Here is a 14,363-nt window from a genome sequence, read left to right as displayed (position 1 = left end):
AGCTGCAACAAAACACACTACTGCTCTCACTGTGACTGGCACATAAAGACCTGCCTGTACATCAAGACTGCTTGCTACAGGGTCCCAAAAAGTAACCCCTGCATCATACTTCCTTGGCTCCAGGGTTCTTCCTGAGCCCCACGATTCCAGTGCTGCCTCAATTCCAACCATCTCAAGCAGCATGAAAACAGCTCTTTCACTCTCCACCCAAACTATGCTATCAATGTGAATTGAAGTCAGAGCAGAATAATCCAGTATTTTTAAGAGTGCTACTCTCCTGTGGTCTTTTTATGCAGGAAGGCATTTGACTCCACTTTCAAGAGCTAATGAACAGAATTATATGCAAAAGCATGAGTGTATAACAAAAGAGGGAATACAATCTATTCAAGATCTGTTCCATTGCTAAATAACCAGCTGCCTTCACCAAGAAGCTTGCCTTCCATGTATCAGCTGATCAACTTATCACAAAAGACTGTTGCATATACTTTTTCACCATGTTAAATCAAAGTTTAAAAAGTTTCTCCCACTTTTAGGCTTGACAAAATATGACAAAACCTCTACACTTACATTCTTCCATTTGTTATCAACAGGTTGCAAAAGATTAGCGGGGGATGTTGCTAAAGATTGGGTGACAGAATCCTACAAAGAAATGAAAAGAAAGTTTTCTTTTTTCCGCACACACACAAAAAAAAATAAAAAAGAAAAACATGGCTAATATCACATAAAAAAGTAGCACAGTTCATTTTCCCACAGTATGGAGACTAGGGAGAGAAAGATGTATTCATGTATAACAAAAGAATACATTCTTTGGTAGCACAGCACTTCAGGAGACTTCAGCCTTTGCAAAGTATATTTATTAAGGGCATACTCATTGTTTATCCGCAAGTACATAGCAAGGAACAGCAGAGTCTGACCTTAAACTTCAGAAGAGAATTATCATACTGAGATTTGTTGTTAAAGCAGATCTGCAAGTTTTGAGCAGAATGAAGAAGTCAGTTCTCATCTGAGAACGCCAGTGCTAATCTAAAAAAGCACCATCTTTCTATAGCAATAAAAATCACTAAATACCTGCAGTTTCAGATCTAAAATTAAAAATGAAAAGCATAATCCTCTTAATAGTCCAACACCTGGGTCGTAGCAATCCCAGGCACAGCTACAGGTTGGGCAAAGAAGAGGTTCAGAGCAGCCCTGCAGAGAAGGACTTGGGGGTGCTGGTCGATGAGAAAATGAACATGAGCAGGCAGTGTGCGCTTGCAGATCAGAAAGCCAACCGTATCCTGGGCTGCATCAAAAGGAGTGTGACCAGCAGGTCAAAGGAGGTGATCCTGCCCCTCTACTCTGCTCTCCTGAGACCTCACTTGGAGCGTTGTGTGCAATTCTGGTGTCCTCAACATAAAAAGGACATGGAACTGTTGGAACAAGTCCAGAGGAGGGCCACGAGGATGATCAGGGACTGGAGCACCTCCCATATGAAGACTGGCTGAGAAAGTTGGGGCTGTTCAGCCTGGAGAAGAGAAGGCTGCGTGGAGACTTAATAGCAGCCTTCCAGTATCTGAAGGGGGCCTATAGGGATGCTGGGGAGGGACTCTTCATTAGGGACTGCAGTGATAGGACAAGGGGTAACGGGTTAAAACTTAAACAGGGGAAGTTTAGGTTGGATATAAGGAGGAAATTCTTTACCGTGAGGGTGGTGAGGCAGTGGAGTGGGTTGCTCAGGGAGGTTGTGAATGCTCCATCCCTGGTGGTATTCAAGGCCAGGCTGGACAGAGCCTTTGGTGAGATGGTTTAGTGTGAGGTGTTCCTGCCCATGGCAGGGGGGTTGGAACTAGATGACCTTAAGGTCCTTTCCAACCCTAACTATTCTGTGATTCTATGATTCTAACAGGCAATTGGCATGCCAGTTATTATCTTTGTTCTTCCTTGTTCAACTTCTTAGCCTATGTTTTTAGAAAGATTATTTTTTCCTTCCATTTTGCTTATACTAGTATAGGGAGGTATTCTTTACTTTTCCCCTCTGATGCAAGTAGAGAAGTATGCATGCAGCAAAGTTCATAACAAGTCACCGCTGTAATGCCAATAAACAATGCAAATGCCAAATATTTAAACAAAACAATCCAAGAAAAATAGAGCTGGCCAGGGTAAGCAAACATGAAGTAGTATGAAGGAATTCTTTTCCATCCTGCTTTTAAGATTAGGCTTGGGAATGTAGAAATGTACAAAAAGATGCAGACTGTATGCTCCTGCAAGCACACAGGACACATTAGTGTTTTTTTTTTAATTAACCAGAAGAAACAAACAGCATCTGCCTTATAAAAAAACAGACACTTGTTTTTACCATAATACAGCTGAAAAATGAAGTTGAAACTTTAAATTTTAACCCTCCTCTTCAAAGTCTGATATTACTTGTAATCCACTGAACATTATTAAAGCACAGAAACTGGAAATTTTGCAAAATGGAGTTGAATAAAGATAGAAAAGGTAGCTCTATTCAAAGAAAAGGAAGTAGTATGATATATTAATTATGCACTGGCTCAAAAAATAAATCAGTCTTATGAAACCAGAAGTGTTTTCTGAATTTTAGCTCCTTCTGTTATCTTGGTAAAGAAAGAAAAACATTCGGTGTTTCCAAGAAAGCTTTTTCCTTTATGATCTGTCAAATAAGAAGCCAACGTTTAAAACAAGTTATCAGAAATAGTCAGAAGAAGAAACCATTATGTGTTCCCACTGACTAGAATTGTATAAACAACTGATTTCTGAAAATTAGTTCATTTGCGTAGTTCTAAATCTGAATTTGAATAAGTTCTAAATTTAATTGTTCAGTAAAACTTCCCAATCATTTCTGTTATCTGAGGAAGAAACCTTTCCTCCCTACACAGCCTGTAAGCACCAGAATTATATTTCACTTAGTCACAGAATTAATTTTTTATTTTTTTAACCAAACTCTCAAACAGCAAATCCTTTCTTGCATATGCTTAGCCAATTTACATTCTGCCAATATTTAATCACACCCATCAATTCCAGAAATTACACAAAACTTTAAAAAGATGAAAGACAGCGACAGGTCTTTCAGTTCTAACCTATCAGAAGAATTGTTGGAATTGAGATATAGACCTAATTAAAAACTCTTAAAGGCATTTTCAAACTATAGCAAGCAATGCTTACCGCTGTAACATGAGATACATCTGTTGAAGCACTCACAGAATTCTGTGGACCACCCATGTGCATCTTGCTGATATGTGTATTTAAACTACCCAAGCTTTTGAAGATACAGCTGCATTCTCTACAGTTGTACGTAGGCCCATTCTTCACCTTCAATAAAACAAACAAAAAAATCGAGTAAACTTTCCCTACACCTACCAAATATTATGGTTTTCTTTATTTATCCATATAATAAATATATTATGGGATTATAAGAACTAAAATAGTTTCTGATATCCAGTTATGGAATTAGTTTGCTATCTCTCATGCATCAAGTCCACTGTAATCTACGTGCATGACCGTCATTTTCTATTACCACTTCTCAACATTAGGAAGCACCAGAGAACAAAACAATCCACCTGGCAAACGAGGCCTCAAACTTTTCCCTCCTTACAATTTCCTGTTGTTACACACTTCGAAACAAAACTGAAATGTAACTTTATCATTTAAGATGTGCCTGAAAGCAAAGCATCATACGTAATAAAAATGGAAGTCTGGAAATAGGAAGATGAAAAGTGCAGAGAGTTGCTCTTCAAAGTTTGGCTTTCTCTTGTTTGCTTTTGCAAAAGTATTTTTCTACAAATTTCCAATAAAAAAATAAAATAAATTTCTTGGGTCAAAAAAAACAACACAGAGAATTGAATTTGAACACACAGCAATTGGCAGCAACCTGGTTTGGACTTCTGAGACAACCTGTTGAGACAGCTAAAGCAGCTAAATTTGCAGATTCCAACCATCCTCACTTGCCTCTCATCCTCAGTCTATCACATAGCAATAAGATCCATCGCAGTACTTTCAATACACAGAAAATACAAAGCTAAGGAAAACATGCTGCATTGCTTGCAGTATGGTACAGTTTTTTTATTTTCTGACAGCAGTTTAAACTGGTAACAAGACTTACAGAAAAAGATATCAGCTAATAAAAAAATGGTACAGCTAAACACTAATACACAAAGTGAGAATCAACTTCATCATCACCTGTAATGTTATTTTGTGACTGCCTCAGGAAAAAATGAAGAATTAAGAGTTGTGCATGCAGTCTTGAAGGAAACAGTAACACAGCAAGAAAGAAATAAAAAATAAATAAATTTAAGAAAAAAAATAATTAAAAAAAAAAAAAAAATCAACAAATGACCCAAAGCAGTAACTAAAATGCAGGCTTAGGAACATAAAACACAGCACAGGATGTGATCAAGAAGTAGCATTTATTTAAAGCCCCCTATCCCACGGCTTTTTGTTTTTAATAACAGTAACAGAGAAAAAAGCGAAAATATTTTTTGCTTGCTCTCCAACAATCTTATAATATTGAAAAAAATCAATGCAAATCATTAATGTTGGTTAATTTATGTAGCAAAAGCTACTACACATTGTGATAGAAGACTAGTCTCACAAAGCTATATGAAATGCAAACATATGACTTAATAGAACTGAGCATAATGCAAACCACTAAGACATACTAATAAGACATGTCCTAAAATTAAGGAACTAACACACTAGAAGGATCCTTAATAAAAGAATCCAATAAATAAGACTTATTGGCATAACACAAAAATGGAAAACAAGAAAGCAAATTTCAGACTTAGGGGAAAAAGTGAGAGCAGCGATGATATTCTGCATGCAGGTAAAAAAAAAAACCAAACAAAACACTGCCTCTATCACTTCAAACCTTCCAAATCAAAACTAGGTCTCTTTCTATGGTTATTTCCAAGCACAGATCACTGAAGTCATCAAGGAAATTAATGAACAAAGTTACATAGCCACTGTTGCTCAGAAGATTGTATTACATTATCACAGCAGCACCTTTTGAATCTTAAAAACTGTCTCTCACAAAGAAGAAAAAAACAGCATAAAGAGGTCTGAGACAACAATGTTTTTTATCTTACTTTGTAATTTTCTTCCTGTAACTGAAAAACCTCTGAAAAAGGCTGCAAGATATGTACTTCAAAGACAAATTGCAAGGGTGCTCTATGATGGAGTTACTGGTTTGCTGTTTGGCCTTGAAATTTTTCACCATTTGCTGCTTTGCTGCTTTTGCCTTACTTTCATCTGATTCTAGCCCTCATTCTCCCAAGACTGACACATACGTTTTTATATACCTACACCCACTAATCATTTCTTAATCTATCAATGTACTGAAAAGACAATGGCAAATTAGCTATCCTAAATACACATTTATTCAGATTGAGCTATTTTAGGAAAGCTTGCAGGTAAAACCAACAAACTAGAATCTATACTATAGCAGTAAATCCATACTGGCTACAGAAAGCACCAGAGAGCAATAGGAACAGAAAATAGGACAATTTAAATACTGAAAATGACATAAGAAGTATATTAGCACCAACCGCTTTATGAATAATTGTATTTACCTCTGAATGAACTCTCTGTATGTGTGACTGAAGATTGCCTTTCTGAGAAAAGGCTGCAGGACAAAAGGCACAAGCGTGGGGTTTTTCGCCAGTGTGCTTGATCATATGGGTCTGCAATGCCCCCTTCTGGTTAAAGGCTTTTCCACATTCACAGCATTTGAAAGGTCTTTCACCTGAGAGGAAAAAGGATATGCGGTAAGGTGCTTTAAGTAAATATCAGCAGTCACCTGTATCTAAATTAAAAATTGTATCAGCTAGAATATTTCATACAGTTACCTGCAAGTACACACATACAAACTCAGAAACATATGTTATTGGGTGTTTTGTACCTCAACCACCAATGTCAGCATCTACTCTGATGAAGCTTTGTGAAACAGTCTTATGACTTAGCTGACAATTATCTGTTAAAATTGATGAAACAAATTAAATCTGTATGAAACGATTATTTAGGATCACTTCAGTCAACTTGTGGTTTGGAAGATCTCAGAAGTTGCTATCCAAAACCACTGGAGGAAAAGGAAAACAGAGAAGAAAAAACAAACCCACATATGTCATTCTTTTACATCAAATCTCATCAAATTGCTTGGAAACATGGAGGACCAGGGGGTGAAATGGACAGTACTAAATAACTGTCAAAAATTTAACATTTTATTTAGTCTAAAATTAAAAAGTCTTACAGCAACACTGGAAAAGATGGCCTATGGTTCCCACTCCCCAGGAAACAGCCATTCATTCGTTACAACTTCCTATGGAAAATTTGCAATAATTTTTTTTCTTATAAAAAAACACTGTAGAGCCCTACTCAGAAAATAACTTTAAAACTCTGAATGTTCATATTGCTACTAAACATTAAAGAACAACTAGGCTATATTGTTACAGGAATGCTGCCACTATTTCCTGATTTGGTGTTCTCAGTGCTGTGCACACTTACGACTTCTCTGTACATTAACAGACTAAGTATGAAAAATTCCACAAAGAAATTTTAGGTTATAAAACATAATAGAACTGCATAAATATATTACAAAAATATATTTTAAGCACACAAAGAACGAAGCTCATTTCTCACAACCATGTGTTAATTTACTACTGTGAACTCAGTAGTCCTTTTTTCCTTAGTGAAATAGTTTAGGTGTGATTAACTCCAGGACCTGGAAAATACTTGCTTTTGCACATTTCTGTAGCAAAACCGCTATCAGCATGCTGTACATTATGTCTGCTATACCAGTAAGTACTAGCATGTGGTAAATATTATGCACACTAAAGCACTTTTAATGAATATTTTTATGACATCTAATTACATAGCTGTAATTACATCAAGTATAAGATTATTAATTCTTAATTAAATTCACATTGTTTTAAATAAAAGCAGCTGCTTTTTGAAACAGATAACAAGCATATAGCGTCAACTCTGATTTTCTGTTCTGTTGCTTATGGCTTTTGAAGATGCTTTAAGGTCTGCAGGCATGAACAGTATATTTTTAATTACAGATTTAAATACAAAACACTGGTTCAAACCTTCTTGAAATAAAGTGTCAAAATCCCTACTGGGCTTTCACAGGTAAAAAGCTTAGCTTCCACTAATAGCTTCTGGTGGACACATAGAAGAATTGCTTCAGGTAAAGTTTGCCTAAGTAAATGTCATTATAAAATTATAAAATTATAATTCTACTGTGGAAATGTGGAATTTCTCTAGTTCTCAAGTATAACTTTATAACATACAGATTTGGGAGGGGAAAGGGGAGTTCATTACTTAATTATTAATAAAGGATTTGCAATCCCTGAGACTTAATTTTTCCCCAAAGGGTGTAAGTGCTTGAAATTAATAGCTATGTGCAAAAAGTATGGCAATTAAGACACTAATGTAATGTACGTGTAGCACTGACATGCTCTTTTAACAATTACAGACTTAAGTATTCTAAATTCTTTAAAGCAGAGTTCTTCATTCCTACATATTTTACAGTACCTCAAGCAATAAGATGCCAGACATATTGTCTGCAGATACAGAGTAATAACATGCCTCACAACTTAAATGAGTATTCACTAGCTACTTAGAACTTAAAATGACCTACCATCATGTGCAGATAGAGACTACATTTTGTCTCTGGTTTCCAATAGACAGATGTCTTTTTATTCTTCAAAATAATTATAAATGCCCTTGAACTTTTTGAGCTTTAGAAAAGTGTCCTCAAGTAACCATGATCTGTTTCTTTAATTCTGACTAGAACAAGCTAAAACAATGTATCAAATAGCAACAAGACTCTAAAATAAGAAACTTAAGTTTCAATTACTTCTTTGAGATTTTACTTTGAGGCAAGTTTTAAAGCAGGTACAATGGTGACCTCTTGTGTTACTGTTCTATAACTGGATCTATAAAACTAAAGATTCTTAAGAAACAGTCATGCAATGGAATTTTTTTTCTTCCTTGGTAAACAAAGTCATTCTTGGCAATTCATCACACTACTACCCATGGCAGGGGGGTTGGAACTAGATGATCTTAAGGTCCTTTCCAACAGTAACTATTCTACGATTCTATTCTATGATTCTATGATTCACTGAACAACAGACTGCTAACACAAACAATATTGCACATTTACAAAACTGACTACTTGAAATAGCTAAAAACTACACAACAATTTATTCACAAGATGGAAAACACATACACACTGCACATCACTGGAGCATCTCCGAAGAAGGTTTTGTTCTGTTTAAAGCCAAAATCCTGCTACACTATGTATAGCTGGTTGCAACATGAGAACTATTCTCACAGTCCTCGGTACACTTCAAAGACTTTTATATTATTTTATGGCTGGCATTTTTCAGTTATTTCAATGGCTTTAGGGTTAAACATGCATATTTTTATTACAGTAATTTAGCAAAATCCATTTGCTATTCATTCTACAAATTTGAACAGTCATCTGAACTCCTTCAAATACCAAAATTACAATCTAGGCTTGCCACCTCCCATGCTCACATTGGACATCCTGAAAATGGCAGTTAAGGTACACAATATATATATATGGTAGTAACTTTAAATAAAATAAATCAATCAAGAAACAAAAACAAGGCTACTATGTTAAAAGTATTGTTCGTGCTCATGTACTTCTGCTCTTTTGTGAACTGTAAATTTTAGAACCTATTCCCTTAAAGTACATAAGACCTTATTTAGAGTAGCTGACAGGCCCTTATCTAGAGATTCTAATTTCAGAGCCCATTGAAACTTTAAGTACCAAAACTGGCATTCTGTAACAACTGAAACCTATAAAGTACTTAATTTTTTTTCAACTGCTTCTAATGATATTCATTTGGAAATTTTAAGAGCATGTATATTTCCTAAGCAAAGGAATTACACAGAAGTTGTTTTTAACCAACAGGTAACAGCACATCATGAGCCAAATGTATTAATACTATTTCAAGCCCAGATAGGGAGAAAAATACTTAGCATTTCTCAGATTAACTGAATTTGGTAAAACAAATGCAAACTAAAATAATTCCTTCCACAGTCTTACCTGTGTGTATCCTAACATGACGTGTTAACTGACTCGGTTTCTGGAACGTCTTTCCACAGTGAGGACAGGAATAGGTAAACCCACTTCTGTCAATGTTTCTGTTATAAGATCTGGTATTTGATACCCTGTCATTTTAAAGCAATAACAAAAAAGGGAATTTACATAAAATAATCTTAAACACTATTCTGAAATGATTATTTTACCCCATCATTTCTTAACATACAGTGTAAATTTGATGACAATATACAGTAAAAATCTGCAACAGTTAAAAACCAAGCCCTTTAACGATACCAAAAGAACAGAAAGAACTTTTCTAAGTAACTGTGAGCACCAAGAATTTGTTATTTCTGTAATAAAAATCAATATATCTTAGAGATTCTCTAGAGACATTTTCACTGTGAATTCTGCTAAATAGAATACAGCGACTTTATAACTATTATTCTGGTGAGAACTTAACTCTGTGAAACTCCATTTCTTTTGCCTGAACATTGCAAGACTTTCATGGACTCATATAATGGTTTAGGTTGGAAGGAACCTTAAAGATCATCTAGTTTCGACCCCCCTGCCATAAGCACGGAAACCTCCCACTAGACCAGGCTGCTCAAAGCCTCATCCAACCTGGCCTTAGAATATGAAGACAATGTGTTCTTGTTAGTCCATGACAAGAATTTAACAACCCAAATACAAGAGGTAACGGCCTCGGGCTAGGGGATGCTTAGACTGGATATTAGGAAAAGTATCTTCACCAAAAGGGTGATCAGCTGTTGGAACAAGCTTCCCAGGGAAGTGGTGGAATCACTGTCCCTGGAAGCGTTCAAAGACCATGCAGATGAGGTCCTCAGTGACAGGGCTTAATGGTGGACTTGCCAGTCCTGGGATAATGGTTGGACTTGATTATCTTAAAAGGTCTTTTCTAACCTAGCTGATTCTGTGATTCTATGATTCACAACTGCCCCTCAAATATAAATCAACCTCCACATAAAACCAGATTACATCTATTCTAAAAATTAATTTCTCTACAGATCAAACTGATTAAATGCCTGATGAAAAACATCAACAGCTATGGGGAAAAACAACAACTGATTTGATGCCTGAAAAAAAGAATTAAAAAAAAAGCTGCAAATCATCACAACTCAGCTAAACAAGCAGAAACCAGAAGGCAGTGGGCAAGCCAATATGGTATCTAGAGCACTCCACATTTTCCACAGTGCCCAAGTATTTACACCTACACAGTAATCCAGCTTGTCAGTACTGCTTAAAACTAACTGAAATTACACAAATTTAATACTTGGTGTTTTTTTGAACAACTGAAAGAATTAGCTAATGTTGAGCAGATGCGCAAACTACATCACCACCTTGAAACACAAGTTGGTATAACAGCATGAAAAACAACAGCGAAGCAACAGTCTGCGCGTAAATCATTAAACTTCTGCTCAAATGCAGCATATTTCTATACTAACAGAACATCAATATTCAGTATATGTTTAAAGGAAAGCACATTTTCCCTTCAAATTACTTCAAATAATACATGAATTCTTAAACTTCGTTATACTCTAACAGGGTGAGCATCGAGTGCAACTAATGTATTTTACTTTTACATATTAATTGTAACTACTAAAATTGACGGAAGTATACAGACTAAAGTCAACTGAACATTGAAGAAAAGGAGATATAGAACAGCACAGATGTTACAACCTATTCTTGCCACCTCAGGACAGATCTAGATCAGCCTGATTGTCAGAACACAGCCTTTGATGAGCAACAACGTATGTTTCAACTATAGCTGAGGCACTTTATTAAAGGAAATAATACCCAGTTTAGGCCATTGTAGAGACAGCCCTTGACGATCAGATCACCTTCTCAAGTATTTCATCACTTAGAGTTATAATGACCATTTTCTTTTTAGCAAAAGGTAGATATTAAATTTAAACTTCATAATAGTTTTCCATTCAAATGATTCAGAGACAGAAAAAATACCTTTTTAGGACGGGCAACCACTCTGCCAAAAACACTCTAAGGGAACAACATTCTTCGTAATTTGAAATAACAAAAAGTTTCTAAAGCTGATTGTACACCGAAAAGCAGGAATCAAATTGATTTATGTCTCTGAACTTTAAACATACTATATACAGTCAAACAAGTTAGAGCAAACATTAACTTTTCATAATTCATCAATTAATCTTTTCACATTCAGCCATAACAAAAGACTGTAAAAAAAATAATAAAAAAAAACAGAATTTCCATATTTTTCCTTTCAAAATAATTTCTGCTGAAACACAGAAGGCCTGAGCTACTTCGTGATGAAGTGGAGCAGGAACACTTGCACAATTCATTAACTTGGGTCACATACATGGGTTGTACTGGTATTGCTGGCAAATGGACAGCAAAGCACCATTACGGACAATAGTTTATTGAATACAAATGCAACATATTTTTACATCCGAACTGATGAATAAGGTGAATCTCATATAAGGAAGCTCTGAATCCAGAAATAACCCATGTTTAGAAAAATAAACAAATGATCATGGAGCACACAGATCACATTTATGTCAGAATGTGGAATGTGGAATGCATGCAAGGCCAGGTTGGATGGAGCTTTGAGCAAGCCGGTCTAGTGGGAGGTGTCCCTGCCCATGGCAGAGGGTTGGAACTAGACGAGCTTTAAGGTCCCTTTCAACTCAAACCATTCTACGATTCTATGATCATACTCTCTCAAAATCACAGCCATCATATTATATTATAGTCACTCCTCCATTCTTTATCTGTTCATTCTAGCTTACACAGATGTCCACAACATGAATGTTTTTTGTGTGTAATATTACACATTTATATAACTCAATACAAACATAACTTGGTACTTCAAACCCTCAGTGTCTGGTTAAAATACACCAATGTATTTTTAAACCTTCTGGAACACAATTATTAAGACTTACAACCTGTATCACCTGCTAATGAAAGGAATTGGGAACAGCCAACACTTTTCACATCTGTTTTTTACATAAACAGATTAAAAGAGAGATCACCTGTCAAAACTTTAGCCTTTCTTAATGTATAAACTCAATCAATAGCAATAGAAGTTCTTTTTTCTTTAACTTTCTTTCTTTTAACTTAAAGTAAATTTCACCTTCCTAAAAGTAAACTAGAAAGCTGAAAGGACACAACAAATATTCACAAAAAATAAGAACAATTTATTAGGCCTCTTTTTTTCCCCTCCATTTTGTGCTTTTTCAGGTTTACAAGAAACTCATGGCACGTTGTGATGAGTACCACTTGCAAAAGATGATTAAACTGCACGGAATGACTTATTTCTCTGCAGAAGGTAAGCAAGGACTTCTGCAATTACAATAAGTGGTATGCAAAATTAATATACATTTGCTTCAACATACTGCCAAGAGCCTTTAAAATCACAAATAAACATACTTAGATATCATTTTGGATCAGAAAAACTTAACCTGCGATTACAGATAGGTAGCAGATGGAATTACGCTTAGTATGGGTACCTAAATACAAAAGCAGAAGGGAAGAAAAACAAACAAAAAAATCTCTAAAAATAGCACCTGCTTTTAGCAAGGTTTTGAAAAACAAATGCCATTTCATAACAGCACACCAAAGAAAAGAAGCAATCTGCATAGATCATGGCACTTGGCTGACTGGAAATGCTGCTCCAGCCTTTCCCAGCTATCATCATAAAAAAAACTCAAACAAACAAAAAACATCTGCTCGTTTTATTACAATCCCATGATTGTCACCTGATTTTATAGTGAGTTTTCATATGCTCCTTTAACTGTGAGGAGGTTTCAAATTCCTTTTTGCAAGACTTGCAGCTGTGGATCCTACTGCCTGCCAATTCTTGACGATGTTCTTCCATGTGTATGGAAAGCTGACTCTGTAAAGTAAATTCATCTCCACACTCTGAACAGATAAGGTTCTAAAATATAAGAGAGACAGATTTTTTGAAAGATTCTCAAATAGCAGTATGCACACACAAGCTTTGTTCAAGTAGGTGAATATATCCTTCTATGGACACTGGCAGCTGGAAGCAAGCAGCAACAGAAGTATACAAGAAAAAGAAAACTTTCAAGCCCCATAATATAAATCATGAACAATAATCATTACAAGCTTAACGTAATATTTCATGCTTTAAGAAACTCCAGAGAAACTGAATTCTGAAGGAGCTCAGCAACGAGTAAGTAGTTCACTACCATAATCGCTATTCCCTATTTCTTTGGAAGGCTAGTTCAAGATACTCACACTAAATTATCTCAATGCCATTACACTACGGTCTACGAACATTTGTAAAAAATACTACTTTCTAACCAAAACTAGCTTAACTATAGATTCAGACATTTCACGCTTTCCTGGTTAAATTATACAGATTGTCACTTTTTAACAGTAATCCCACCAGAGTTAATACTGAGTATTCTTGAACTACCTTCACAGAAAAGATGACAGAAATAAATAGGGACACATAATGCTTTTGACAGATATCTCTTCAACCCATTAATTTTACAGAAGCGTTAAATATATCACTTTCCAGTTACATTAGTATTCCATGCCATTTAGAATGGAAGCTATACTTAAAATGTTTGATGCAAAAGCATTTCCATTCCTCTAGAGGAAGAATCAAAGTCAAATATTGTTCCAATGAAAACAAAGTTCTGCAATTATTCTACTTCACTTGCTTTTCACAACCATTAGCTTTATTTCTCAGTGTGTCTTTATTTTACAAAATCTAAACAAAAAGTTAAGATTAAATGTCTAAAAATATTCACCATCTCTTTGGCAATGCATTTGTTACATGTTCCTTACTGGTGTAAGTTACTTCAGACACTTTTTGTTTCTGTTCATTCTTCAGTAACTGTGATTATCACTGCAAATTTTTTATCCTCCCCCCATTTTTTTCCTCCTTAATAAGAGGAAAAAGAATGCCGAAGTGCTCACTGAAATAAAGATATTGACAAGAATATTTTAATCAAGAGAACCAAAGATATGTGGTACTATTGTTGAAATGCTTTGACAATGATTTTGTTCCACAAGTCTGAAAGAAACAAAAATTCTGCAATATCACCATAAAAAACATCTGAGGTACTCCAATGAAATGAAACAGTACCCCAAAATTTGCTTGCTTGATCTAACCTAGAGATCATTATTACTGGACTTGTTACAGTGTGGGACTATAAATGAATATTACTTTCTTCTCAGGGATCTACATTTAAATCCGAGTAAGAATACTTCTGATTGAAAAATATTGTTCTTGTACAACAAATCTGGTTTATGACAATCTTTTCATGCA

The 14,363-nt window shown here is 35.4% G+C and overlaps 1 protein-coding gene across 11 annotated transcripts in view; it reads right to left on the bottom strand.

Moving 5' to 3' along the window:
• The window catches only part of ZNF236 (zinc finger protein 236), a 74,118-nt gene that overhangs the window by 42,917 nt on the left and 16,838 nt on the right, over nt 1-14,363 (bottom strand). For 10 of the 11 annotated variants that reach the window (XR_009742615.1, XM_061448931.1, XM_061448925.1 and 7 more), the window contains exons 4-8: nt 12,820-12,998; nt 9,071-9,195; nt 5,565-5,737; nt 3,163-3,309; nt 568-639 (exon numbers count right to left, since the gene is read on the bottom strand). Coding sequence is in view for 10 of the 11 variants with exons in the window: in XM_061448931.1 (XP_061304915.1) it covers nt 568-639; nt 3,163-3,309; nt 5,565-5,737; nt 9,071-9,195; nt 12,820-12,998 (696 nt within the window). In the remaining variant the exon portion in view is untranslated. The remainder of the gene's footprint in view (nt 1-567; nt 640-3,162; nt 3,310-5,564; nt 5,738-9,070; nt 9,196-12,819; nt 12,999-14,363) is intronic. The other variant, XM_061448929.1, reaches the window with a different exon arrangement.

This window comes from Pezoporus flaviventris, unplaced genomic scaffold, assembly GCF_033815535.1.
Source record: "Pezoporus flaviventris isolate CSIRO_AGI_PZ_B2104156 unplaced genomic scaffold, CSIRO_AGI_Pfla_v1 ptg000007l, whole genome shotgun sequence".
Classification (NCBI taxonomy): Eukaryota; Metazoa; Chordata; class Aves; order Psittaciformes; family Psittacidae; genus Pezoporus; species Pezoporus flaviventris.
The sequence above is the reverse complement of the archived record's forward strand: the minus strand, read 5'-3'. Positions and strand labels throughout refer to the sequence as shown.